Here is a 24,769-nt window from a genome sequence, read left to right on the forward strand (position 1 = left end):
GCTATCTACGTTTTATATTGTAATGTTATATAAAGTTTTGCTGTAACACAGAGCTGGAGGAAAAGGCTAATTAGTAGACAAAATGAAACAAAATACTGTTTCCTTTTTCTACTGCCTTAGTGGAATACAGCCGGGAATACAAGGTACAGAAGGGCAGGCTGCTCTGCCACCGTATGGAGAGAAAATGAACTGCTGTTTGCTGTCCTGACAGTGGACTTGCAGATATTTTTTCCATCTCAGTAAGCCAAGTAGTAAAGAAGAGCTTTTATAAAACAAATGAAATTAATATCAGGTTTTGTCACTTTGATTATCCTAAGGTTCTTGCAAGAAAGGAAGAAAGTCAGTCACATCTACCAGCAGTAAACTGTATGTTTTAATATCAGCTGATTGTATTGGATCAGCTCTTCAATGAAACACAATGTACAACAACAACAATAATAATATTAATAATAAAAATTCAAATTTAGGCTGGTGAGCAGGGAAATGTTTTAAAATGCTTATCTAATAGAATAATCCACTAAATAATTCTTGAATTTATGATATCCTATGTTGATCCCAAATTCAATTTTGCATTCTAATAGCAGCTGTATATTTTCTTACTGCCTTTAGGGTATGTCTGTTTAGCTGGGTTTTTTGGTGGGGTTTTTTTTTTTGTTTTCTTTTTTCCCCTTATTTTTTTTCTTTGCCTGTCTATTTTTCAGGTAGAGAAGCCTTGACAACAATATTTTTTTTCTCAAATCCCTATTCTGAGTATAATGTTTTGATTCTTGTTTTCCCTCTCTCCTTCGTAGCATTAGAAACTATCTTGACATTTTTTTACTTTCCCTTAGCATTAATTTAAAAAATAAACAAACAGCACAAACCAATGTAAATTCTTGTGAAAGGTCTGACTACCTTCCTAGAAAACACATCCGTAATTAGCAATTTCTAAGAATTTTACTTTACTGCTTATTTTTCTGTTCTTATTCTAGACCAATGTGATAATCTCCTTGCAATTCTACGATATTTTTGCTCTGCAGGATAATCCTTGCAAATAATTCTGCAGTAGCAAACACTACCTGTATTGCAGTCCAGTCTTCAAAGGGTAATTCTGAGTTTAAATTAAAAAAGTAATTTTGTTTCAAGTTTTTTGTTGGTTTATTTTTATTTGCTTGTTGGATTTGAGATTTTGTATGTTTGGTTTTGTTTGGGTTTTGGGTGGTTGGGTTTTTGGGGTTTTTTATTTTAGATGAGTGAAAAAACTAGACAGAATAAAGACTCGAGGGCTGAGTTGTGCTGGAATTCCTCAAGGAGAGGTTGCCTGAGAAACTAATCTCACTTGAGATAAAAAAGACTAATAGGAGAGGAAAGAACCAACAACAGAAAAAGGGTAACAGGAGAGGAAAGGGCTCCAAAGATGTCTGTGTCTCAAGTGGATTGAATTGTTGGTGCTGATGAATTGTTTATCTGATGGGTCTGTTGAGACTGAAAATAATTTGATGGAGAAATGGTTTCAGTCATCAAAAACAACTTTTGGTGTGTTCAGGTACCTAAGAATCAGCCATGGACAAACTGCATCTACTGTAAGGAACTTGTACATTGTTTGCATAATGGTGCAGAATATTAAAATACAATTTTTCTTTCTTCATGCATCCCCTTTGTTTTTAAGGACTCTAAGCATTTCTGTCTTTAAAATGGTACCATGTCCCTTCTTGCCTTGATTTCAGTCTAGAGTTGTTTCTATTCTCATTGAGTAGTAAATCATAAATATCAAATGTATATGTATCTTGGAGAAGTAAAGTTTTAATTTTTAGCATTTGGACGTACCAGTCTTTCAGTCTTGAATTATATGAAAAAAGTTTTGCAAGGTATGTGAAATTTTCTTGTAGTGGATCATTCCTATTTTAATTACTGTTATTTATTTATTTGTCTCCCCCCTTTTAAGTCTTACCTCTCAGCATTGGTTTCTGGAAATTATTTGCATTAAATTCTCGCTATTAAATGATAGTTTTTGAGATAGAAACCTTTTCCTTTGGAAGTCCTGACTGTTTCATACTGGATTATGGATGACTGCTGAATTTGTCTATTTGTGTTAAGGATTGCTGCAGTTTAGACTGGGTGAAACAATTTAACGTGATCTGCTGGTGAGAGTTCAAGATAGGTGTCCATGTCAACCTCTCATGGAGAACCAAAGGCAGTACCTCACTCCAAAACCACAGAGATTGCTGTGTCTAGGATTTTTGTAAGAGATTGCATGGTTCCTGCCTTTCTAGATGTGGTTACTCATTTCTGTTTCCTGCTTTTCCTTATTCCCCAGAGAGCCCTTCTAGAGAAGAAGCAGAGGAAGAAACGTCTCGATCCGTTGATGGTACAGCCAAATCCCGAGGCAAAGCTGCGTAGGTCAAAGCCCAAAGGATGTGAGGAGCAGACTCCTCTAGTAGAAACTCCCACCCCTGTCCACAGTGATGTTGTTTTACATGGTAAATAACCAACCTGATTGCGACAGTGTTCCCCAAAATCCCAGTGCATGCATTATATGTCACAGATGGGCACCTACATTGCCATGGCTGTGGTCAAGTGATGAACAAGATTGATTATATACTCTTCTGTATGCAAAAGTTGAGTTGTAGTACCATATGGTTGAGCAATACTAAACTGCAAAAGCGAACAAAAACCTCACCTTGAATTTTGTGACAGTTGGAAATCTTCATGTGCCCTTGAGTAATCTCTCCCTTGGGTTAGGCTTGAAGAACTGTGGAAATGGACTAGGAACTTCTATAAAGGTAGGGACATACAAATCCAAAGTAAGAAAATCTTCTGAAGCTGTGAGATAAAGAAAAGAATTCAGTAGTGACTGTACTTTTCCTTATGATCTCATGGCATAATCCATCTGAAGATTGCATATGACTGAATCATAAGGTAAAGAAAGCAAACAAAAAGTGTTGTGAACACTGTGTTGGGTTCTTGATGGTTTTTACCTCATCTGTTGTTTTCTGTGGGCTTCATTGAGACAACTCAAACATGACAAACAAGCTATAGTGGTCCACAAAGTCACAAGCACAAAGTGCTATCAGGGCCAAAGGCAATAACTTAGTGGCCTCAAAACATTACAGTAAAATTGTGACCATTATTTTAGGAGTGAAAAGAAACACAGTAGTAAGATTCCCATGTCACAAAGAGATAAAAAGAGCAGCAGTGAAATCATTACATTCCAGTGGAAGTGTTAGGAAGTTGTTTATGGGAGCCAGGATCCCATCAGCCTATCAAGAAGGTAATGGGAAACATTCTAAGGCTTTGAGATGTGTGCTATTACAGGATCTTATAATACAAGCATTGTATTAATAGCAACTTAATATGGACAGTAGAATCTTAAAAACCCAAACAAATGGGTATTACCTCGTTTGAAGATCACATTTGGAACTATGCTATCCCCTATCTCTTGAGTTCTTTTTCTTGTTTTCCAGAAGCCTTTCAGAATCATAGGATGGGAAGGAAAGTGGTGATGTTTATGGTAGCATTCATGTGTTTAAAATCAGGTGTAAAAAAGCTGTTAAAAGACATGTTTGAGTCAAGAAGAGAAGGAGAGATAAGATTGGTATAACTTTTAAGGTAGAAGTGTTCAGTAATACTCAAATGAAAACTTTAACTGCTCACTCACTCACTCACCCATAGTTCTGAGGCTTCCTCAGTGCAAACAAATCCTGTTAACAAGTGTTAGCAGCAGTAAGCATGTCAGAAATGCAATGCCTAGATAAAGCAGTAAAGCTTTAAGAAGGAGAACTGGCAGAACAAGAAATCCAAAGCTGGAGCTATACATATGGTGTGCTACATATCAAATGTTAACGCCACACCTTGACATCAAGATGCCTCCACTCATTGCAAAGTGTGGTGGACAGCTGTCTTGTATGATTTAAACATGGAAATTTCATTCTAACAAAAAGATAGAGGGTTTGTTCTGTCTGTGGCTGTAATACTTTTATCAAATTGATTGGTGGTGTTCACTGTAGAGTACTCACTGGCACAGGAGCAAACAAACAACATGAAGGAAAAGAAAATAAGGGAGATGTCTGTAAATAAATTGAAAACTATCAATGTTTCATGTTGTTGCATGACAAATACGACTTGTTTTAATTGCTTAAGCCCTTGTAAAAAAGTAGATAAAATCACTATATTTAAATAGGGTGAAACTGATAACTGGTATGTTTAAAATAATAGGCAGCTTGTACCAGAGCCAGGGTTGAGTCCTCCCAAGCCTTCTGATAAAAATTGAAAAAATGTTTCAGTACTTTAAAGAGAGGAAGGGAAGATGAAAAGAGCCACCATGCTGGGATGGATCTTTGGCCATAAAAAAATAGATTTTAGAATTTTGTTTCATTTTGGCCTGCAGGCATTGATGGACCAGCTGCTTTCCTGAAATCAGAAGTACAGGATTTGGGGACCAAGCTCCAAACTCTGTCTGCTGGATCTCCCAAACCAGAAGACAATGCAGATAAGGAAAATGATGGAGAGGCTGTAAACGACACAGCAGGCAAGCCAGATCTGCAAGAAATATTACAGAAACGGGGTAAGAGTTAATAATGGGCAAATGTCTTTTTTTTGGGTCTCACCTACTTTTATAACTTTATTTCAGTGGCATTAGAAAAAGAGAGATCATGAAAAAACTGTCTGTAGGATATCACTTTTAAAAGAGCTAGTAGATTCTACATTATGTGGAAGTGCAGTGCTGCAGTTCCTTTTCCTGATATTTTTTGGACCATACAGCTTATATTTTAAGGGTTTGTCAATGTGCTGTAATTTCTGGTCTTTCCAAGGAAATTGCTGACAAAATGCTATACCACATTTTGCTAAAATTTGGGGTGTTTTTTATCCCAGATGTGTTATATCTTGATATGATGCTTGAATATTTTCTCAACAGCAGAACGCTCTATAGTCAGTAAATGCTGTGATTGAACTCTTTAGGAAACTAACAGGAAAGGTGGTTTTTTCTGAGTCAGAGGCTGTCACAATCAGTAGTTTTCAAATTATATATTCAGTAGTTATATCCCATTGAGTAATTTCCTAGTGGAGTGTCAAGCTCTGTCTGCCAAGTGTCTTAAGTTGCTGCCAGTACTACAGGAAACCTTTTTTTGTTGCATGCAGCCTAAGCACTTTGCAGGAAAATAATGGCTAGTGTTTAATTTAGTATACAGCTTGTTTTCATTTTGCAGAGCTTGTCTCCCAGAATGTTTCCAGTACACTTCATATATGGAGGTATTATCTTATATAGAGGTATTCTCACCACTTGTCAGATGCCACAGCTGCTTACCTACAGATAGCAACATTACACAAGAGTTAGAAAAGGAAACAGGAGGTAATATCCAGTAACTTCAGGGGAAATTAGTAGAGGTGGAATATAAACAGTGAATTTTGAAATTGGCTGCAGTACTAAGGTCAACGCCTTTCCTCTTCCCAAATGTCCTTTGGGAAGTTTACTGACAGGTTGTTAAGACTGGGTTTTTCTGTTTTATCTGGGACTTCCAGCAGTGCCCCTTCTCTGCAGTGCCATGTCAGAGCATTGTTGTAATATTGGTTCTCAGAAAATAATTCAGCTTAGCAGGTTGTGTTCATTTTCTGTAATGCTTTATGTACATTTCCTTTCTACAGCCCAATTAAATGAAAGAATCACAGAACAAAGTCTCAGAATCACAAAATCAATTCAGTCAGAAAAGACCTTTGAGGTCAGCAAGTCCAGTCTATGACCTAACACCACCTTGTCACCTAGACAATGGCAAAAGTGCCACATCCAGTCTTTCCTTTAACATTTCCAGGGATGGTGACTCCACCACTTCCCTGGGCAGCCCTTTCCAATGCCCAATCACCCTTTCTGTGAAGAACTTCTTCCTAATGTCCAGTTGATGATGCAGTTCCAAGTGGAAGGACACATCAAACAGTGATGTGTACAGAGGCTCTTTATAAATGTCTTTATGCAGAGTTATTTTAGTTGTATACCCACAGTCATCTCTACATGACTGTGCTTAGGTTAAGATTAAGTAAGTCCTGAAACTTATAAGTCTATGCTTCAGTTTTAGAAATCAAGTAATTATTAATGTTTATGGACCTGAGTTTTTGGTACTGATGTAAGAATAGGAGGGGCTCTTACTGAAAAATTGACATACTCTGTTTCAGTGTGTGTAAGATTAAGGGGAAATGGTAAAGAATGTAAACTGTACAGAGTCAAACTTACAGGATAGGTATTAGCATATTGATCTGGATTTCCTTTTGTTGTTCTTAAGACATGGAGGACTTTTTTGCATGAAAATAGGCAAAATTTGTTCAACGACAACATAAACTAAGCAATGTGTTATTTCATGGAATATCATGTAAAATACATATTAATGGAGGCCTGATGGCTGCTTAACCATCTGCACAGTGACTGCTGAAAATATCAGTAGGAATTTGAATTACAAGGCCCAGGAAGAGATACAGCACATGAAGAAAAATCAGCAGTTGAGACAAGAGAACTAGAGTGTGAATAGGTGTTCAAGAGTCGTGTGTGAACTAGTGATGCCATGAGCTCATGACACATTCTTTCAGAGATTACATGTTTGCTCCTGTGTTCTGACAGGAATTTCAGACAGTTTGAATTTTGATGAGGAGGACACAGAAGAGGAGGAAGCTAGTAAGAGACCAGTATCTCATTCACCGTACCCTGAATCGGAGAGGCCTAGTTCTGCATCCAGCGAGAAGTCTTTTGCAGTAAGTGTCTTGAAATCCATTTCTGACGAGCACTGGGCACATACTTGATTTTAATGCTAGCCTCTGGAGCACTGGGTTAAAATATAGTAGCTGCAAGTACAGTAGCCAGCAATATTATTCCCTGAAAGCAGAGGAAGGTCAAGATTGTCAGGTTATCTGACTGAAAGGGACACTGAGTTAAACAAAAAGACTTAGCAATGATCAAAGGAACAGTTGTGGGTGTAGGATCCCAAGGAGCCTAATCAGTGGATATGGGAACACAGTGAGTCAGCACTATGACCCTTAAAGGAGACAGACTGGGCCATTGTCTGCAAAATTCACTGGAATGACTCAGAGAAGCTCTGAAATGCCATGCAAACTTAGGAGGGATATCTTTCTAAAGGTTTATAGCATTTATTGTGGGATGCAAAAGGGAACAGAATTTTGGAATGGAAACAGAGGATGCTGGGTTTGGACAAATTTTATATGGGATGTTTCAGGGAAGGAACTTAAGAGGGAAAAGAAAGGTATCAAGGTGGATCAGGGAGTAATAAGCATGGGAAGACAGGAATTAAGGGGGGTAAAAGGCATCAGATGTGTGTAAACAAATGCAAAACAGTATGACTGTGCCCAAGCCTTGTGCTTTGATTACTTCAGTGTGCCGCACTGTCTTCTAAAACTCCACTTCTAACTATTTAATGTGTGAATGTGTTCTTGTGTGTGCGTGTGTGAGATATACATACATAATACATACCTACATACATCCATATGTATGTTGACAAATGATATGATGGACTACACAGTGACTTGGAAGACACCAGCATCAGGAAGACTCATGCTAGCATCAGCTAGCACAGACCAGATAAAGGCCATGGGGTTTGAGCATAGATGCTGGACACCCTTCAAAGTCCATGCTATGGGAAAGATTCGTCTATTTGTGAGGTGACTGACTGTGTGTACATTGCCCTTTACTAGTAGGGGAGTAATACAAAAGGTCTGGGTGTCAGTATCTTGGGAGACTGGGCTGTGGGTGCAAATGCTGAAGATACAGAGTAGTGGGTGCTGGAGGGGGGAAGAAGTGAGACCCTTTAGTGAATTTCAAATCCATGTGTGTGTCTGTGCTATTCACTCAGGTTTCCTACTGGTTGTAGCTGGGAAAGGGGATAAACCTGCAACTTCATCTTGAAGGCCCAGTCAAAGAGTCTTGGTTGCTACAATTCACAGGATTCAGCTACCTCTAACAAAAGATTACTTTAATGACCTGTACCAGATTTCCATTAGAATTCAAATTCCTTTTATGACCCTATGCATCCTGACTATACACATTGTTCTAAGGCTCTTCCAACATTTAGTTGACATGGTTCCACCAGCAGTGTACTCCATTTCTGCTACTGTTCTGAACCAACATAACCTCAGCACTCATTTCAGTCACAAAATTCTAGCCTGTTTTACTGCAGCATCCATCAGTCCTGCTTTATCATACTGCTTTATTTTCCATAGTGTTTGAAGTTTTAAAAGCAAAGAGGTTCTTTGCTTATGATATTTACAGCATCTCATCCTATTTCCCCCTTTCTAGCAATTCACTCATGTCTGTTTAATGGGTGCTTTTTTCCCCTTGGAGACCTAGTCTTTCCTCAGAGTAAAACCTTCAGCTGCTTTCTTCTGAGGAACTTGTTTAACCTTCCTTTCTCCAGTACCTTCTGGAGACACGATACCTTATGTTTCAACAAACCACTATTTTCTTGTGGAATACCAGAGTTTCTGATCCAATATTAATTTGCTAATATGATGCTTCTTCCCACAGGAAACAGGTGCTTCCTGTAGTCCATCCCCTCAGGCAGATGCACAGCTGGGAGAAGTAGAGAACTTGGAGGATTTTGCGTTGCGTCCTGCGCCCCGTGGAATTAGTGTCAAGTGTCGAATCACTAGAGATAAGAAGGGAATGGACCGGGGGCTCTTCCCTACTTACTACATGCATCTGGAAAGGGATGACAACAAAAAGGTATTGGAAGCAGCACACATTATCTTGACTATTGTACTCCTACCACAGAATATTTTTGGTGCAAGGGAGAGCTTCTGGTAAGAAATCAGTAGTTGAGGAGAGCCATCATGCAGATGAGGACAGCTTATACTTGGCCAAGGTACTAAGGAGGGAATTAGCATCTAATTAGCATTGTATTATGGTTTCAAAGCCATAATACAGTGAAAGATGAAATTCAAAAAGTATAAAAATGTTAAATGTTAAAAAAGAGCAGGAAGACTGAATTGCTTCAGAAGAAAATGGGGGGAGACTAGAAAGGACAGTTGCATCAAATCTAGACTGCTGAGTGAGCTGATGGAGGGATAGGATTTCAGGCTGGGCACTTTGGAAGAGAACAAAATTGTGGAGACAGTCATATTAACATAGAACAAAAAAGGGAATACATATGGGAAATGGAGAGAGAACAGTTTGGATAGCAATGCCCCTGCATTCTTACAAAGCACCAGTCTTGATTTGTATTTCTAGACATTCCTACTTGCAGGGAGAAAAAGAAAGAAGAGCAAAACATCCAATTACCTCATATCAGTCGACCCCACTGATTTATCTCGGAAAGGGGAAAGTTTCATTGGAAAACTCAGGTGAGAACCACAGATTAAAACTATAGACAGTTGAGATAGGATTTTAATTTTAATAGAGTTGTGGTTATGACTTGCAACCTGGTATAAATTCCAAGAGAATGAGCTTGCATTGTTCTGTTCAGTGTAATCTGTATTCACTTGGGTTGGCAGCCTTCTTCAGCATTACCATTCACTGTGGCAACTCAGAGATGAAATTGTGTAGATGCTTTTCCTAGATAGGTCACAGGCTCAGTTCACCATGGGCACTTCATGGAAGCTCCTTACTGAGCTAGCAACAGGAAGATTCGGATGGCAGGAGATGCATGTTTTTGCCGGGCTGTACAAATAACTAAAGAAGATGACAAAACTTTACACTGATGCTTCTCTTTCTGTGTTTTTCCATAACCTGACATTAGGTCAAACCTCATGGGAACCAAATTTACAGTCTATGACCACGGAGTTAACCCAGTCAAGGCACAAAGTCTGGTGGAAAAGGCTCACACCAGACAGGAGCTTGCAGCTATTTGTTATGTAAGTACTGCCTCTCCCTTTTTGCCCCTTTCTTTGTGCCTGGTTACCAAGGAAACAGGGCTTACAAAATTGTGCTGCTGCCAGCGTCCTCCACTTAACTTTGGAACCAAGTGACCAATTTCAGCCAAGGGGCAGAGGCCTCACAGATAAATTCTTCCAAGTTTAATGAAAAAAAGAAAAAAAATCAATGTCAGGAGTGGGAGAAACACCCAAACTAACACTCTTGTTACCTTCTTACCTGGCCTATTCAGTGTGTGGCCAGTCAGCACATCATTTACATGGAGCCAGCCACAGCATGAAATGCCTCTTGCCCAGCTGGTATCAGACCTTGAGAAGGAACTGGAAGTACCCTGTGAAGCAGAATTAATTTTTGCAGAACCAAAGGCATTTTGAGGGATAGGAGGGAGCTGGTATTATTTCAGTAGCAGCTTGTTGGTGGTAATGATGGGGTTCCAGGGGAAATCGTGATTCACTAGCTCTGTTCTAGAGATGTTCTGCTCTTGTGAATCACCCCAGTATAGCCTTCAGAGGGAAGAGACACTTGTGGACACTGTGGAATTACATGAGAGTTCTCATGTCACATTGTTTCATGCTCCAGTCCTGCAGTTTGAGTAAAATTTGAGGCATTGTACAAAACAATGGCTGTCAAGTGGAAGGATTTTTACCGTCCTCACAAGTGTGGCAGCAGAAACTTAATGATGCAGTAGCCTACTGGAGCAGAACCTTGATTTTTTGCTTTTGCTCTTGATCAAATGGAAAGAAATTGAAGTGATAATTTCAGTAGTAACCTGTTTACAGAAGTATCACTGGATATTTTCTTTGTATAGAGTATTCTTCAGTTCTCTACCTAGTTGGACACAACAAGATGTTAGAATGAGCCCAACAGTTAATATAAAGTCAGCTTTTTAGAATTCTGATCTACAAGGAGTTAATAAAGTTTAAATATGAAAAAAACCAGTACCGTCATTCTTATACATGCCCCTAGATTTTATGAAGTGAAGTAATAGAGGTTGAAACTCCAAAGACCTTTGTCTGTGTCTGCAAAATGCATTAATATGTTGGGAGAAGCTGTATCACTTCTGTCAATCAATTCAGTACTTCTAAAAGAATCTGGCTTTCTAACTGGTCTTTGGGAATTTTAAAGGTGCTCACTGACGTTGTTACAGAACACTTTAAATGCACCCTTGGATTTTGGCTGATAGTGTTAAATGAACTTCTTTCCCTTTGCTTTTTGTACTCAATCCACTTGGAGCAGTCTCCTTTAGTACTGGAAAAATCTGCTTGACTTAAGATTGATGCTTGGATAGTTGCTGAATGTTTCCCTTCGTGGGTCTGTTCTTAATAATTTCCAAAACAGCACAATTTGAGAGAAAAGTGTGGGTGTGTTCTTAAACACAACTACCAGCACCTGAAGAAAAATGTCATTCATTGTTCAGAAACATTTTAGACTTAACTGGTGATACACAGTTAACATAAACTCAGATCAAAGATATTTGCCTTTTATCGTACTTAAGCCTTATTCTCGAGCAAGATTTCAACACATTATTGCCTCAAATGCAAAAAACTTATGCAAGGAAATTGCACTTGTCTAATTCTGTTGTAAGTGTTTTAGTAGGCTAAGAAATGCACTCCAAATTAATTAATACCATGTATATCTTCTAACACTGTTCTCTAAATGAGAAAGTTTCTTAGTGAGAAAGAAGTTTCATGAGAAAGCAGTTCTTAACGATTAAATAATCACAGTTAGATAACTGCTGCTACAGTTGTAGCTAGCAAAACTCTAAAAACTAATACAAGTGGGAATACAAGTTAAGTTTTGCTGTCTTTCTTTCTCTGAGATGAAGTATCTCATTTAGTGAAAATAATGGCTTTTGTTGTCTTTCAGGAAACCAATATCTTAGGATTTAAGGGTCCCAGAAAAATGTCTGTGATCATTCCAGGAATGAACATGAATCATAAGCGAATTCCAATCCGTCCACGAAATGTGAGTTATCAAGTTTGGTCATGTTTCAGATTGAATGAAGAGGTTAAAACCTCCCTGTAGAGGTCTGGGTGTTACTGACAATAGGTGTTTCTTGTAGCCAGGGCTTTAGTAAGTCTGCTGGAGAGTAAATACAATGTAGCCTAAATGTGTTGATTAATTTGTTCCTGCCTTTTACCTAATCTGTAGCCTTCTGACTAGTGTTTGTATCCTAATGTGTCCTTTGGTCAGCCTAAATACTATTTACTGATCTCTATGTTGTTGCTGTTGCGCCTACAAGGTGCCCTCATGGTGGGACCCTGTTGTGCTGAGGGTTGGATGAACACAGGACACACTTGCTTCTTCCAGGAGCTTGCATTTTTAGCCAGGATGTGGATTGCAACAGACAGGTAATAGATAAGGTACTGCTGGTAAGCAGCAAGAGAATAAACAGATTTTTGATCAGAATGTTGTTAGCCTTTTTGTAGAGGTAGCAGAAATGGAGGATTCTTTAAGGAGAAGGAGGGATGAGGTGAAGGATGGAGTTTCATTGTGACTATTCAGTGAGGATTTCTCGTACATATGAGGGACATTACAGCTAAAAGCTTACTGAAGTGTATCTGAGGGTATGTTAAAGTGTGTGATGAAAATTTTTAGGCTCCTATAATGTGGGTTTTATGTTTGGTGACAGAAGACCAAAAGGCAGAAAGAAGAGATACCAACTGAAAGATGTGGTCAATGTTTTAAGCTAGAAAGTGGTATTTGCAGCCTTGTTGTGAGTAGATATGAGTAGAACAAGAATGTATTTCCTGATATCAGAGAAAAAATGTTGAAGAATGGAAATTGAGAGTCACGAGAGCCCAGAAAAGAATTAATTTTTGTGAATGTGCAGGAAATCTGGAAGTGGTCATTTATTCTTTGTCTTTCAATTGGAATTGCCACCTCCCCCGTTAGCCCAGTAATGGTTCCATGGCCCTGCCTTTCTTTTTCTCCCATGTTTTCCCAACTGTTTTGCTCTCAGGCAAGCATACTGACAGTGGGCAAGGCTGAAACACAACACTGTCCTGGAAAGCTGGCAAAGCTTTCTGTTTTTATCCTTCCTTCTCTGTAGTGTGAGACCTTCAATTAAGAAATATTGCCCCACATTAAAGGAGGAAAAAATTGCATCTAAATGCACTTTGTTGATGCCAGTTCTCAAGGGTTTGTTTTGCATTTTTAAAAAGTAAATAAAGACAAAATAAAAAGGTAAAGTAAGTAAACTGAACAGGAAGTTTTATTTAGGTTGTACTCAAAAATCCAGTATGGCATCTTTGTACAATACTAAAGCAGATATTTTAGTCATATCAGAAAGACCTCCACAACAGGTTGTTTTCTGAGCATTTTTTCCCTGTTAGTAGCTTAAGCTTGGATACTTCTTCAAAGTTTTAGCTTAAATAGTTTGGATTCTATTTGTTGCAAAACTTTTAAAATTAAATTGTGTATCATGTTTCACTACAACCTGAACCTCCTTGTAATTCATTGTTTGTCAAATTTAATGTGCTGTTTTATTTCCTCTTTGTATATTTTTGGTTTTATTTCTCTCTGGTTAGACACAGTAGGATGACATTTAACCTTACACCCTTCTGCAGCCTTTGGACCTTTACTGAAGCACCTTAGGGCCTGGCATTGTGCAGTTAAATGTAGATTATTTTATTTCAAAGTTTAGAATGTTAGAAATGGAAACTGGATGCAACAGGATCAGAGAAAGATTATGAGACTCAGAAAGAATTCATGCCAGCACGATGGCAGTTAGCTGTGGACTCTGAATTGCTCTCTTTCCTGTATACACACTTCCTTTCCTATCACTCTTTTTACTTTGAGTGAAAAGTAATGGTTGGAGTGGGAATCTATGAAAGCATCTTCCTGGTATTTGCAGAAAGTGTCTGGTTGGACTGTATTTGTGATGTCCTTGTGTTTCCTTAAAGAGGGAACTACCTTTAAGTTACAAAGTGCACACATGAGAGAGATGGTATTCAAAAACAGAGCCATTCCAAATCTTATAAATACATTTCTTTCTTCTGAACAGGAGCATGAAGGTCTGCTGTCAAAATGGCAAAACAAAAATTTAGAGAACCTTATTGAGTTGCACAACAAGGCTCCTGTCTGGAATGATGATACTCAATCCTATGTTTTGAACTTCCATGGGAGGGTCACTCAGGCCTCAGTGAAGAACTTCCAGATTGTCCATGACAATGATCGTAAGAGTCTGGTGGAATGTGTGGGACTTACTCTAACAGGGAGAACCTAATTTATTTCATGAGGGTTGGGAGGAATAGGACACCCTTCCCAGAGAAGGGAAACTGGGTGAAGGAATTTAGCTCAGGATTACTGGGGACTTCTGAGCTGTAAGGAAAATTATATAAGGTCTCCTTGTTCTGGGATGGATGCAGACGCTGCTGTCCATAACTGCAGGAAAAGAAGGGAGCAAATGAAAGCTTCCTGAAGTGAAAGAAAAGGTTTAATACAGCACCTTCAGGCAAATGAAAGAATGGTTTGAGCTTTGGTTCTGAGAAGTAGTCTCTGGAATAGCACAGTCAGTCTAGAGGACAGATTTCAAGGCCACTCTGGTGGGAAAGGATGGATACATCAAACACATATATTTGGGACTGCCAGATGTGTGGGCTTTTTGTGGTTGGGTTTTGTTTGGTTTTTTTTTTATTTGTTTGTGGTTTGGGTTTTTTGGTTTTTAGTTTTTTAGGTTTGTGGGGGTTTTTTGGTTTTTTTTTGTTGTTGTTGTTTTTCTTCTTGTTTTTTTGGTTGATTTTTTTGTTTTTTGGTTTTTGCTTCACTGTGAAATTGTTCATCTCTGACTGTCTTTTCTCCCCAGCTGACTACATCGTGATGCAGTTTGGTCGTGTAGCAGAAGATGTGTTCACTCTGGACTATAATTACCCTCTCTGTGCTCTTCAGGCCTTTGCTATTGGACTCTCCAGCTTTGATAGTAAATTGGTCTGTGAATGAGGGACAACAGACTTAAAACATGGAGCTCACTACCACCCCTACATCTTGTAAGAGTTCCAGGTGTAGCAATGAAGAGCTTATTGGAAGGGAAATGGAGGATAGACTTGTGCAGGCTTATTAGAAAACCAATTCCACCCTTCAGAACATTGTGGGGGTTGACCATTGACCACCTTGAGAGCAGGCTCTGTATGGATTGTGGAAGAAAAAGAAATCTAGGTGATGTTTCTCTCATGGATGTTGATTCTGCTTTTAGAGTCCTTGTTTACAGATGCTGCATGAGAGTGGGCTAAGCCCAGTAATTGGAACTCCTTGCAGCTAGGATTAGAAAAATAATGGCTAAATGTTCATTTACCTTGAAGCTTCCACAAAGCCTGGGGAGATGATGCTATTCAAAAGTTCCTAATCAGATGAATCCAGAAAAAAGAGAATAGCTGAAATAAGACATTGGCTCTAATACAACCTTTTACTCTGTGGAATGATTGTCTCCTAAGACTGATACTCCATTTCTGTTTCAGTATTCCAATTTCTTTCTACCCCTTGACAGTCTTTTTACCAAATGAAGAGCAATCAAATCACAAACACTCCTTTTTCAGTTGGTGATATTATATTCATTGCTACTTCTGGTATTTTTAACCATGTGAAACATGAGACTGAAGAGACGATAGAAAATTACCAAATTCAACAGAAGATAGTATTGTAACAATATACAGCACCACTTCTGAAAAGCAGTGTTCTAATTGATTGAATCTAGACTGTAAACTGATCAGAAATATTTTTTTAATTTCCCCATTGTTCATGGAATTTGTTACCTTTTTAGGTATAAGTTTGTGACCAATTTTATTTTTTTTAATGTGAGATTATCTCAAGGCATGACATATTAAAGTAGATTTTATATAAATAATTTTAATCTGACTATAGGAAGGAGTTACCTCAGAAAGAGATTACAGGTATTTTCAAAAGCAGCAGTAAGTTTAACATTTTGTCACGAGTCTTTGTGATATGTCCCTTCAATGTTCCATTTTTAATACTGGGTGTACACACTGGGTGTGTCACAGCATGGAACACTTCTTGATTCATGTGGCCTTAACTCATCAGAGTGGATTGCAGCTCAGTGTGACCTTGAGGCTTCAGTGCACACAACTTCTGTGTACTGAAGCAGAGAATGGTTACTGTCTTGCCTGTTTCATGCCTATTACACATATTCACAATGGTCTTGGAAGAGCCTGTCCCTCTACTGAGACAAGAATTAGGTGTTCTTCAGCTTTGGATATTGTCCTTGTCAGCAGACTAACTGTTTCAAGCTGCAAAGAGCAGTTTTATTGGTTTTGGCCTCTGGAGTCTTTGCAGCAGTAGATATCACTCAGTCTTTCAAACTAACAAAACTTTGTGAAGACGTTTTCTGATATTGCCAGAAAGAATAATGATTGTAATCATGTGTAATCGCTGTATTTAACTGTAAAATATGAATTGAGGCTGAGAAGTCCAGCTCATGTATCTCTCAGATGACCATTTAGCAGTAGCTGCTGAGATATTTCCTTAAGATGATCTCATCAGAAAAGACTCAGTCAGAAAAGTAAGAGAACTTGAATGCTGATGGATCTGTTTTGTGCCTTTGTGTGCTTCCTGCTCATCAGGCTGAGGATGAGACCTGGCAGTGTTTTCCTTCCAGATGTGCTCTTCTGAAGTCTAGGCTGATGGCTCTGCATTCCCTCTGCCCATCCAGAAAAGGAAGTCAGTTTGTGTACCTGTCTGATTATTTTTCTGACTAGGAATGTGTGAAAGAAGCTGCCTTATGTTATTTTGGGGTGACCTGAAGGTAGGATGCTGATTTCTGATTCAAGATGATTTTCTCTATGCTCAGAAGGCCACAGTAGCATCCCTTTACTTAATTAGGCTTGTCAGCAGTGGCTCTTCAAGCTGTTTGTTGGCATCAAATGATCCTGTCATGGCTCTCAGTCAAATTATGGAGACAGATGAACTGATTCAGTGGTCTTTATCAGATACTGTTTTACATTAATTGTATTTATAACTTTTATATCTAAATGAAAATAAACTAATTTATATATTGAAAAGTCTTAAATTCTAAATGATTTTTTTTCACTTTGCTGTCACTTGTGCATGTACTTTGTTCCTTCTCTATGACATGTTACCTCATTTTCTTCCTATCTTCTTGAATATCATCTGTCTTCTTACTCCCTCTTTTCCTTTATAATTCTCAGTTCTCTTTCTTTGTGGTGTTGGTTTTTTTTTTTCCCTGTACACTTAGAAGTTGGGGAATGAATGTAAGGTTAGTCTCTGTAATAATTTTCCCCCCTATTCCTATTATCAGGTCTTAACCTATAGTTCTTGGTTTCTATTTGGTTGTTTAAGCTAGTTCAAGTTCTCTGCCCCATGTTTTTAATGTTTTTCCCAGCACCCAGTTAGGGCATATGAGAGGGTTCTTACTTAGTTTTCCTACCTTCCACCTGAACCTATTCAACTGTTGAAGTACACTAGCATATTTTTCTGAATCAAGTACTGAAGTAATACAAGGCTAGGAAGAACATCAAGTTGAAGTGGTTATATTTTCCTGTTTCCACTGAGAGATGTATGAACCTCAATAAGAAGAGATATGATGGATGTGATAATCAGAGCCTGGCACAGCTCTCAATGTGCAAGCCCTATTCTTCAAGCACCTCTGTTTTTCCCACTATTTCCATCTGAGCCAAATTAGTCTCAGAGGGGTGAGAAAATTAAGCAGGAAATATGATTAGGCATTTGTTCTTAATACAGTAATATTAGTTGCATGCATGGCAATGTAACATTTTTGAAATCCAAGAGAGATCTTTAAATAAAGAAGTGTATTAAATGGTTAAATATGAATCCTAAAGGCAGGCCTAGAAGATGGAAATGGCTCCTAGGCTGCTATATGCTCTTTGGCTCACAAACATAAAAGACAGTGAATGATTTCTTGCACTTTTAGGGGTGAGTCTCACTCTCATTGAAGTTTTGCTGCTGAATTTGGTAGCAGCATGACAGGAGGTTTTGTTACTGTTAGCATAATGATTATACTTCACTTAGGTGTGCTCCTCTACTTGCTGGTATTAATAGCTCTGTAAATCACTCCATTGACATTGAATTAGGTTTCCTGCTCCTGGTGCAGAAGACAAGCAAAGCCTTCCCTGTGATTTACAAGCTGAGTTAAGAGTTTGTGTGTAGTCCTGTGAAAAGGAAGTATGGACAGATTCCTTCTTTGGCAGTCACGAATCTCATCTTCCCTGCCACAGGATCAAACTGTTGTACCTAACTGCAGTTTGGAGCTAGTTCAGAAAGAACTAAGAAAGTCCCTTAAGTAATCCCAGGGCCAAGAAATTTGGCCCAACCAAAAGTTATGAAGAAAGAGTAGAAAAGCAACACTGATGTGTAAGGGCTCCCTTACTAGCAAGGAAAACAGCTGGCTACAACTATGAGGTGGCAAGAATTGAAAGCCCTGCCAGGAAAGTGGACACAGATCCTGTACCAGTGTTAGCTCTTATATCTCTTGAATTGTACACTCTGTAGTTTCTGTCTTTTTGTTGCACCCCTTAACATGTTCTGTATCAAATTATTATTTCCTCACTGGAAGCTGGAGGTCATTTATTTTGTTCCAAAATGGGAGAAAAATCCAGAAGCAAACTAACTTCACCAACATGCATTAAGGTAAATGCTATGGTAACTATAACCTGCTCTGGTAATTTAATATTCAATTTAGGGAATATGTAAATAGGTGAATATATTCCAGAGGCTGAAATTTTGATAATTTAATTTGATTCAATTAGCATATCCATATCAAGCGACCCATTGCACTGTCTGCAACAAAACAGCTGAAAATTCTGATGAAAACAAAGGAAATTTTTTTAAGCTTAATTGAATTGAGCCCTTTATATATTAAAGGGAAAGTAATACTAATTTACTGGGGGGGGGAAAGGCTTTATTTTAAAAGCTGCATAACCAAATCATTCAGGTTTGGGGAATTAAGTCTTCTAAATTTGCTCAACTCTCTCAGCTTTCTGTTCGAAGCAGAATACTTTGGTTCTGCATTACCTCCAGTAAAAAAACCTAAACAACCCACCACTAAAAAACTGTATTCTCCTGAGTAAGTTTCCATCTGCAATTGACTGAAGTCCTGCAAACAATTTGTGTGATGATTCACAGGAAGGAATAGGTTTCAATTCCTTCTCTTTGAGCTGTGTTGATTTGGCAAGGAAATGGGAGCAAAACAATATGTTAGTCACATAATTATGAGACCTGGCCTAGAATTCCCAGTGAATATATGTGATGAGAAGTGAACTGCCTTTCATATATGTAGGGTTTGGTTTTGGTTTTTAATTCTTATGGCTTAATAGAAACAGCAACTAAATTCATTACAAGACTTTATATAACAAAAAAAACACCCCCAAATATTTTCATTGAATTTTGTAACTTCATCTTATTTATGTTTTATTATACTCTCCATTTCTACAGTTGCATCAGAAAATCTTATTTTTATGAAAATGATGGGTTTTGCCATCTGGTTTCTGAGGCCTTAGGACACATTCAGGACCTGTTTCCAGGTCTCTGCAATTTTCTCTGCAATTTGAAAGAAGTAGGAACTTTTTAAACTTTGGGTTCTTACAAAAAACCCCTCAGTTTCTTCAATATACTGAAGTTTTAAAGAAAGCCAACCATGTTTTAACTCTTCACAAGTGCACACCAGGCATCTGTGACAAAATCACCTGCTGGAGCCGTGAAAAAGTTTAATGTGCTGATGTAGCTGCATTCCCAGAGTTGTTGCTAGGATGTAGTTACATTGACTAAACTTGCTGGTCTACTACTGCTTCTGCTTTGGGGATGTGACTTTCCAACCCTAGTCCAACTCTCAGTCTCCTATCAGCATCTTCTAGCGCAGCACGCCGGCACTGCTGTACGAACGGACAGGAAAAGAGCAGCTCCGACGTGAGGCTGAGGAAAGGCGCGGGGCCAGCGCTGTGCCGGCGGGCGGGTGAGTACTTAGTGCCCTGGGGAGAGCCGCTGCCGTGCGGGTTGTGTGTTGGGCAGTGCTGCGCGAACACACAGTTCGGATGCGATGCCGGCCCGGCTCTGGGCGCGCAGGGAGAGGGAGCCCAGGAGCCGTGCGGGTGTCCCGGGCCGGAGCTCCCTCACGGCCGCTCGGCCCATCGCCCCTGGGAAAGCACCGGGCGAGCGGCGGCGTTCCCGGGGATCCGAGGCCAGCCCGTCCGGGCCGCGCTCTCCAAGTTCTCCCGCTCCCGGGCGCCGTGCCCGCTCCCGATTCCTGGAGGCTCCCGGCGCGGCCGAGCCGCCCCCTTCCCCCGCTGCCGGAGTTTCCTTCCCCCGCCCCCGCGGGCCCCTCTTCCGGCTATTGCCCGCGTTCCCTCCGCCCCGGTCACAGTCGGCCCCCGGCCGGGGAGCGCCCGGCCCCGCTGGTTTTGTTCCCAGCTCCGCCTCGGCCCTTCTCCCGCTGCCCCCCGCCTCCCGCCAGTCCCTCCCAGCCCCGTCCCAGCCCCTGCCTTAGCCGGCAGTCCCTCCCTCCCTCGGCCGCGTTCATTTCATACCAACTCTCATTCCTCGCATTCCTCACTTCCTCCTTTCAAACTCCAGGGGAAATAAAAACCCTCCCTTTTCCTCCCAAACTCCTGGCCGGCCGCCCCCCCCGCGCCCCGCCGCCGCCCGGGCTCGCCGTCCCGCCGGCCGCGCCGCGCTGCCCAGGTGAGTGTGCGCTTTGTGCCTCCGCTCCGCCGGCCCGGCCGCCCCCCCGCTCCCTTCCCACCCCATCCCATCCCGTCCCATCCCATCCCGGCCACCCGCCCGGCCCGGCATTGTTCGCCTCTCCCCGCCGCCGCGGGACCGGCAGGGGGGAGCCCCGCGGGCCCACCCCGGAGCCGCTCCTCGCCAACTTTTTTCTTTCTCCGCGACTCGGCGGCGGCGGCGACGATGCTGAGCGGGAGGCTGACCCGCCCGCTCCCCCTGTCCCAGCCCCCGCTCCCACCCCTGCGGGCTCGGGGGTGGGGATCGGGCGGGAGCGAGGGGCAGGCGCGCAGTAAGAGCGCTCGGTGCTCTCTTGGCAGAAAGTCCTGGAGCTGAAGGAGGATTTGCAGGCGATCCCCGCCGCCCCTGCGGAGCAGCAGCCGCTCTTGCCTCGCTCAGGTCAGGACGCGCCGTTCCGCGCTGCCTTTGGAAGGGACGCGGGTTCCTGCGGGAGAAGGGCTGCAGGGAGGGTGCGGAGCCGCTCGGGTGCCGCAGACGGGGAAAGGCGTACAAAGGAAGCGATGGGAACATCCTCAATGGAGGCTCCGCCGGCTTCCCCCGCCGGGAAGGGGCTGCCGGCGCTGGGACTGCGCGAACTCGGGCTCTCGCCGCATCGGCTGAAAGCTGCGGCGCTGATGGGGAGGGAAAATAACAAAAAAAAGTTTCTGTAGCTTTCTGTAGCTTGGGGAGGGTGGGAGAGGAGGAGGAGTACGCTCTGTAGTAAATTTTAATGTAAATTATGGAAGGCGTTTCTGGGGGGAAAACAGAACAAAAAAAAAATCATAAAGAAGCCTATCCGTGAGAAGGTATGTAGATTGTTGTAGGGCATTTACCAAAATGAACCAATATTTATTTACTGGGAATAATGTTTTTCCCAGTTCAGTTATTCTGAAGTTAGAGTTGAATTTTGGTGGCATGCCACAGGAAAGGATTAAAAAAACCCCAAACAGACCAAACCCACACACAAAAACCAAATAAAAGGCTTTCCCAAGTAACCTTTTATCTTATGTAGATAATTCCGTTTGAACAATTTGTTTCATGGGATGCTAAAGATGGGACTTTTTTTGCTAAAGAGGGAAGAAGTGTTAACGTGTTTTAAGGACTCTTGTAAAGTATTTTATAGTGAACGATCATATACGTTAAAAAAAAACTCTAACAAAAACAAACAAAAACTTAGAACTAACCTCAACTAATTACCAACTTTGTTTTTGTTTAACCTGCAGTTACACTCATGTTACTTTCTAACCTTAGGAGCTGAGTTCTGCGACTCCTCTTCAAATAAACAACGTAAAATACTTTCAAGTGCAGGGGACTGAGTAGGAGGAAAGGAGATTTAGGCATTGGCGTTATTTTTCTCTTTTCCTGTTACCGGGGACAGGTCGGCTTCCGCAGGACCTGATTGCGATGCCTGTGTGCAGAGTGAGCACAGCATTCGTTCACCTGTCTGTCCATCTGTCTGGAGAGATGTGAGAGGTTTTATTGTTCTCCCGCAGAAGGAAGTGGGCAGCAGGACGGGGCAGAGAGTAACGGGGAGGAGCGAGAGGAACAGAACAAGGGGGAAAGCAGAGTGGGCATGGAGCAAGTGCTGGGGCTGGGCTGACTCTGCTGTACCATCACCTGTGCTATTAAAGCCTCTTGGTTTCGATAGCTTTTTCTTGTGGCAGAGAAGAGCCTGGGATTGTCCTGTAGTGAATACAGAGGGACTTCTTTTTTAGGGCTGTTGGATGCTGAGGGATTCTATAATTTTCTCTGCAGCTTGGGTTGGCAGAGTGAAGAGCAGCCAGTCACCTTTTCAGATTTTCTTGCAGTGGGTGCAGTCACCTTTTCAGGTTTTCCAAAATCCCAGTGTGGATGGCTCCCTCAAACTCGAGCATGCAATGGTCTTATCAATCTCTAAGCTCGGCTATCAGCTCCTTGTTTGTGTCCTCTTGGAGGTGATCCTGGAAGCAAATAAATGTGCATGAGAAATGGTTATCAGGAATTTCCCCACTGTCTTGGTTCCTGCCACTTCTTTTGGATTTTTAAATTAATGCTACTGATGGTTTTGAAGTATTTTAGGTTATTGTCGTGATAAGCATTCAGATTTCGTTGTGTTACAGAACATCTGTGGGGAAATGGTATGAAAATAGTACTGCCAAGCTTTAAAGAGAAAAAGGGCTCCATGGCACCCGATCTTGCTTGTGGCTTACATAAAATCACAGTTGGTTTTCTTACTCAGGTATTAGTTTCACAGAACTCAAACAGAGTAAGTAGAGTTTTGAGAGGGTTGCTTTGTGGTTGGACCACAAAGGCTTGAGGCTGGCACCGCTGTGGACCTGTCCCCAGAGCCTCAAAGTGCCCATTTCCTGACTTGTCACATCTCTGTGCTTTGTCACTAGCGGGGACACTGGCACTGCTGTTCACTGCCCCGGGGCTGATGCAGATGAAAAGTAACACCTGCTTTTAGCAAGTTCATTTTTCTGTTCTCCAGTCAAGTTAATCATATGGTCATGTGCTGGGTGTCTGGAGAAGGGGGTGCAGCTACTAGGGGGAAGAACTGGGCACATTTTCTTAGCAACATCACCATTTTTCCTCACCTGAAGTAGTTCCTTGGACCACATCTAAAGTAGCTCCTGTGAGAGTGAAATTATTTTCTGTTTTATCTGACCATGAATGTATCTTGAGAAAGTGAAAATTTAGTATTGCCTTTTATTAAAGAGCTATTATACTTTTCCCCTATAGCTCGTGTTTGTCTTCTGTTCATTTGATAGGTTTATGGGGTTCTAACTTCTTACCAGCTACTAATGAGGCTGTAATAGTAATAATACTTTTCAAATTTCTTGGTCTAATTTTTGGAGGTTTTTTTATACTCTTAACTTTCTTCAGTTTATCTGTGCTTCTTTGGCAGAATGAGATCCAATATTCCACAAGTTGCAGTGATTCATCTCTTTGTTGCCTGAAGTGACATCTGAGCCCATGCAGATTAAAGTCACATTGGTCATGTTGCAGAAACATTTGCTCTGCAGACAACTCTCTCATTTGTTCAGTGTTCTCACTCTTGTCTGTCTTTAGCTTTTGCTTTTCCTTGATTTTGTCTCTGGGTTTTCTTTGCATTGCTTTTCCCACGTAGTCCTATTTGTCTCCCTTGCTTCTTTCATTGCCTTTTTTACACTAGCACTCTTTGAGTTGTTTCTACCCACCGATGTTTCTAAACTTCATTCTGTATCACCTGCAAGTTTCAGTAACATTACCTTTAGTCAGTCTTAGATCTCTAATTAAGATGTCAAACACAACTGGACTAGCAAAGATCCCTGCAGCAATCCAGGAGATGCCCTCTGTGTCTGTTGGTTCAATTTTTATCTCATTAAATATCATACCTATATTATGTATCATATATATCATTATGTATCGTTTTGAAGCCATTAGTTAATTTTCTAATAATATGATCAGTACTCTCCAAAGCCAATCTGAAGTAATTTTTAGCTATGATTTCTGTAGAGAATAACAAATGCTCTTTTTAAAATGAAACTTATTCCATTGTGCACTGTGTTCTTTTCATTCTCTGCCTTCACAGCATTTCTATCCTCTATGGAGGAGCAATCAAGTTTATTAGGATTTACAGTGACGGATGCTCCTCTCTCTCCAGCTTCTGCCAACAACAGTATTAAATAAACACCCACCGTGTTCCTTTGTAGAGCCTTGTAAAAAAGCCATGAGTTTGCATTTGTGGAGCTCATTGCAAGATCTGAGACTAGATTATTAGAAAGAGTTCTTTAGGGTTAGGAGGTGGTGTTTTGAGTTCTTGGGGGTTTTTTGGGCTAGGGGAAGGTTTTTGGTTGTATTGTTCCTGCCCCTTGGGTCCTCCTTTTTCTGGAGATGATGCCGTCACTCCCCTTTGTTTTTAACACCATATGAATTAGACGTTTTCCTGCTAGGGAGGGGCAGGTTTTCCAGTTCCTGGTGCCACTGGCTGAGTCACTGGCTCTGTTTTTCTGTTCTGTTGTAGGTTTATAATTACCTTGCTCTTACCTTCATTAGAATGTGATTGCCAAAGGGTAGGTGTTTTACGCTCCTGTATTTCTGAGACATGAGTGCCAGTGGCTTTCAGAGCCTGGGTGCAAGCCTTTGAAGCATCTGCTTTGCTACTGCCAAAGAGAAAATAAATCAGTGTAGCCCTCGAAGTGCTTCCCTTCCAACAGTATGGTAACCATTAATGACAGATGTCCAGGCAAAGTGTAATCTCTT

The 24,769-nt window shown here is 40.9% G+C and overlaps 2 protein-coding genes across 3 annotated transcripts in view; both read left to right on the forward strand.

The window, feature by feature from the left end:
- The window catches only part of TULP3 (TUB like protein 3), a 32,598-nt gene extending 15,744 nt beyond the window's left edge, over positions 1-16,854 (forward strand). Inside the window, exons 3-11 of the mRNA XM_085067502.1 lie at positions 2,297-2,459; positions 4,367-4,543; positions 6,584-6,714; positions 8,498-8,695; positions 9,200-9,312; positions 9,708-9,822; positions 11,708-11,806; positions 13,848-14,019; positions 14,649-16,854. Coding sequence (XP_084923628.1) covers positions 2,297-2,459; positions 4,367-4,543; positions 6,584-6,714; positions 8,498-8,695; positions 9,200-9,312; positions 9,708-9,822; positions 11,708-11,806; positions 13,848-14,019; positions 14,649-14,782 — 1,302 coding nt within the window. The 3' untranslated portion in view covers positions 14,783-16,854. The remainder of the gene's footprint in view (positions 1-2,296; positions 2,460-4,366; positions 4,544-6,583; positions 6,715-8,497; positions 8,696-9,199; positions 9,313-9,707; positions 9,823-11,707; positions 11,807-13,847; positions 14,020-14,648) is intronic.
- Positions 16,855-20,356: 3,502 nt separating this feature from the next.
- The window catches only part of TEAD4 (TEA domain transcription factor 4), a 50,781-nt gene continuing 46,368 nt past the window's right edge, over positions 20,357-24,769 (forward strand). Inside the window, exons 1-2 of one of the 2 annotated variants that reach the window (XM_085067516.1) lie at positions 20,357-20,506; positions 20,866-20,944. The gene's annotated coding sequence lies outside the window, so the exon portion shown is untranslated. The remainder of the gene's footprint in view (positions 20,507-20,865; positions 20,945-24,769) is intronic. The other variant, XM_085067525.1, reaches the window with a different exon arrangement.

Source organism: Lichenostomus cassidix, chromosome 1 (assembly GCF_008360975.1).
Source record: "Lichenostomus cassidix isolate B80296 chromosome 1, HeHo_3.0, whole genome shotgun sequence".
In the NCBI taxonomy this organism is placed as follows: domain Eukaryota; kingdom Metazoa; phylum Chordata; class Aves; order Passeriformes; family Meliphagidae; genus Lichenostomus; species Lichenostomus cassidix.